The following is a 2,786-nucleotide window of genomic DNA, read 5'->3' on the forward strand; positions in this document are numbered from 1 at the left end:
TTCTCCCCAAGAATAAGTAAAATCCTCTGCTGAGGAACTAAACCCCAGTGAGCGGACAAGCTGGTGTTTGGGTGGCAGGAGCCAAAGTGCCTTTAAAACCATCCTTTAGGGTGGCGAAGGAGAATCCTTTGCGATTTTGGGTGGCTAGAGCAGAGAGGGGCTGCTTACCGAGGCACCGAGGCGGCCAGCTCCTCCCCGGGATCCTGCCGGTCGAAGGAGCATCCCCGGAGGGAGACGCAGCCCAGCCCAGCCCACTGCCTGATGCAGAAGGAAAGAGCCATTTGGTCGTACAGGGTCAACTTGATGTCCTGCAAGTCTATGTCAGTGAAACGACTTAACGCACTTTGCGCGAAGCTTTTCTCGTTCATCTCAAACAAAAAGTGGAAAGTGTCCAACTCCGAAACCTTCTGCACTTGGCCGGGATGGGAGATGCCACTGTGCCTCCCCTGAAGCCACTTCAGCATATCTTCCCTGGCTCGCGGTGAAATTCTGCACCCGATGATTTTGTCCATGTACTCTATCGATTTTTGGCTTACCAGACCGAACAGGAACCGCACCGTTAAGTTCAAATCCTTCCTGGACTCGTTATAGCTTTCTAATAACGCATTTACATCCTTCGCGAGAGCCCCTGAGTTGCCGACCATTTCTTCATCGTCCTCCAGAACGTAAAACATCGCCGCAAAAAACTCCTGGAGGTGCAGGTGGGTGAAGCTGTAGACGTTCCCATGGTCTACGCCTTTCTTTGAGATCTTCTCGTTGAGGAAGAGGGGGAAAAGGTCTGGCTGGTCCAAGCCACAGTCCTTGATTTCTTTCTCCTCAAAGAGGACCTTGTGCTTCCAGACGCCATCAGCAGCCAAGGAGCAGAGCTTGCACAGGAACCGCTGAAGGTCCCGCGGGTCGTCCCTGCCTCTGCACTTCATCAACCGGGAGAGGTAAAACACGCTCATCCGCGTGGTGGCTTTAGAGCACTCGATGAGGTTTTTCTTCTTGTAAAGCTCTTGTTCAAGGATGGTGCAGACGGTCCAGCTCATGACGGGGATGACGCACAAGTTGTAGAGGACCTTGTTGCCTCTGGCAAACCTAAAGGCCACGTCAGCTTTATTGTCGTTCTCAAAATATCTGTGGAAATACTCGTCCCTCATGGCTGCCGAAAATCCCAGTATTTCCGCATAATACTCACCCTCCAGGCACCGCCCCAGGCTTTGAAGAGCTGTTGGCCTCGTGGTGATGAGCAAGGAGGACTCGGGGAGAACAGTCTTCTTCAACAAGCTCATCAGGGTGGTTTCCAGCGGCTTCACTTCCCTGGGGTCAGAGCTCAGCTCATCTTCAGGCTGAACCAAGGAAAACCCCAGGGCCTCGAAGCCATCAAAAATGAACAGGATCTTCTTCTGGTCATGCAGGATCTTCCCACCCGGCATTCTCCTGTGAGGGCAGCACTTTGAAACCAGGTCTGCCACGCTCGCTTCCTTGGTAGAGGCAATGTCTTCACAGTCTATGCAGAAGACGTAGTCAAACTGCGCGTAGAGGGTCCCTTCCACCCACTCCACCATCACCTTCCTGACCGTCATCGTCTTCCCCATCCCCGGGGCCCCCACCAGCACCACGACCTGCGGCGTTTGCCCGTCTTCGTTGGGTTTAAACAGCGTCTGCGCGGTGACAGTGATGGTGGCTGGTCCGTTGGCGGCGTCGGCACATCCACGGCTGGCGTCCACAGCTTCGTGCTCACCTCCGCGCTTGCTCCGAGGCTTCCTGGCAATGGTCAGGTCGGTGTAGCGGCTGCTGACGGACAGGTTCTCCCCGAGACAGGAGTTCACTTCTTTGTACCGGAGGAACTCCCGGGCCACGTGTTCTCTGTATTTCCGCTTGTACTCTGTGCCGGCGAGAAGCAGAGTCAGTCCCAAGCACAGCCAGATTCCCAAGGAGCTCCTAACCAGCCCGACCACGCTCCCAACACACCAACGGGACACTTGTTTCAATGCTCAGGGCTTTCCTAAGTCTGGCAGAAGCAATAAGGACATCAGCTGTGAGAATTTTGGGCCTCTGGTCAGTTGGGGGGGTCCTTCTCCTCTCCCGGGTCCCCCCATCATCCTGATCCATCAACCCTTGTTTTAACCACCCTGCAGTCCTCACCCACCCTGGGAGCAGATGCAATCGCCTGGGGCCACCCGCAGCCTCCGTCCCCCTCTGCTCGTGCCCCTGGGGCCAAAGGCACCGAACTTGGGCTCCCGGGGCTGCCTCCGGCTGCAAAGTGCTACCAAACAGGAGCTCTGCAGAGATGTCCTTAATCCCCATCCCAGGAGGAAAGGATCTGCCCAGCTGCCTGCCCGGCGGTGCTGAGAGCTGAGGGCTCTTCTCCGGGAGTGGAGGGAGCCCGGCAGCAAGCGGAGAGGTCACTGCAGCCCTCATCACACTAACAGAATCACAGCGGGACATCTTCTTGTTTCCAGGCTCCCTGGGAAACCAAAACCTGCTCTTACCAACTTCTACCTGTCTCCAGGATCACCCAAGGGAAAAAGAGGTGAAGAAAAGCAAAATTTACTCCGGCTTCCTACCTTTCACTTTCTCATCCAGGAGTTTCTCAGCGAGGTCTCTCTGGTTCATCTCTTCGAACAACCCAATCGCGATGTCCATCGCGGCGTCTTCGCTGTAGTTCTCGCCCATGCAGCTGACAAGCGCGCAAGGGTGGACGGCCTTCGCCAGCGAATCCTTGGGGATATTCCATTCTCCTTCCACACGAACCTCCGATAACTTCGTCTTAAACTCCTGAAAGTCTTTAAGTGCGAGAC

The 2,786-nt window shown here is 55.3% G+C and overlaps 1 protein-coding gene across 1 annotated transcript; it reads right to left on the reverse strand.

The window, feature by feature from the left end:
* Positions 1 to 168: 168 nt before the first annotated feature.
* Positions 169 to 2,778, reverse strand: LOC104083165 (NACHT, LRR and PYD domains-containing protein 3-like; the record flags this gene model as incomplete). Its single annotated transcript, XM_009586564.1, has 2 exons — positions 169 to 1,870; positions 2,553 to 2,778. Coding segments are annotated over 2 exons (1,928 nt in total), but the record flags the coding sequence as incomplete, so codon positions are not given.
* Positions 2,779 to 2,786: the final 8 nt, after the last annotated feature.

The sequence above is a fragment of the Fulmarus glacialis genome, unplaced genomic scaffold (assembly GCF_000690835.1).
Source record: "Fulmarus glacialis isolate BGI_N327 unplaced genomic scaffold, ASM69083v1 scaffold18861, whole genome shotgun sequence".
Classification (NCBI taxonomy): domain Eukaryota; kingdom Metazoa; phylum Chordata; class Aves; order Procellariiformes; family Procellariidae; genus Fulmarus; species Fulmarus glacialis.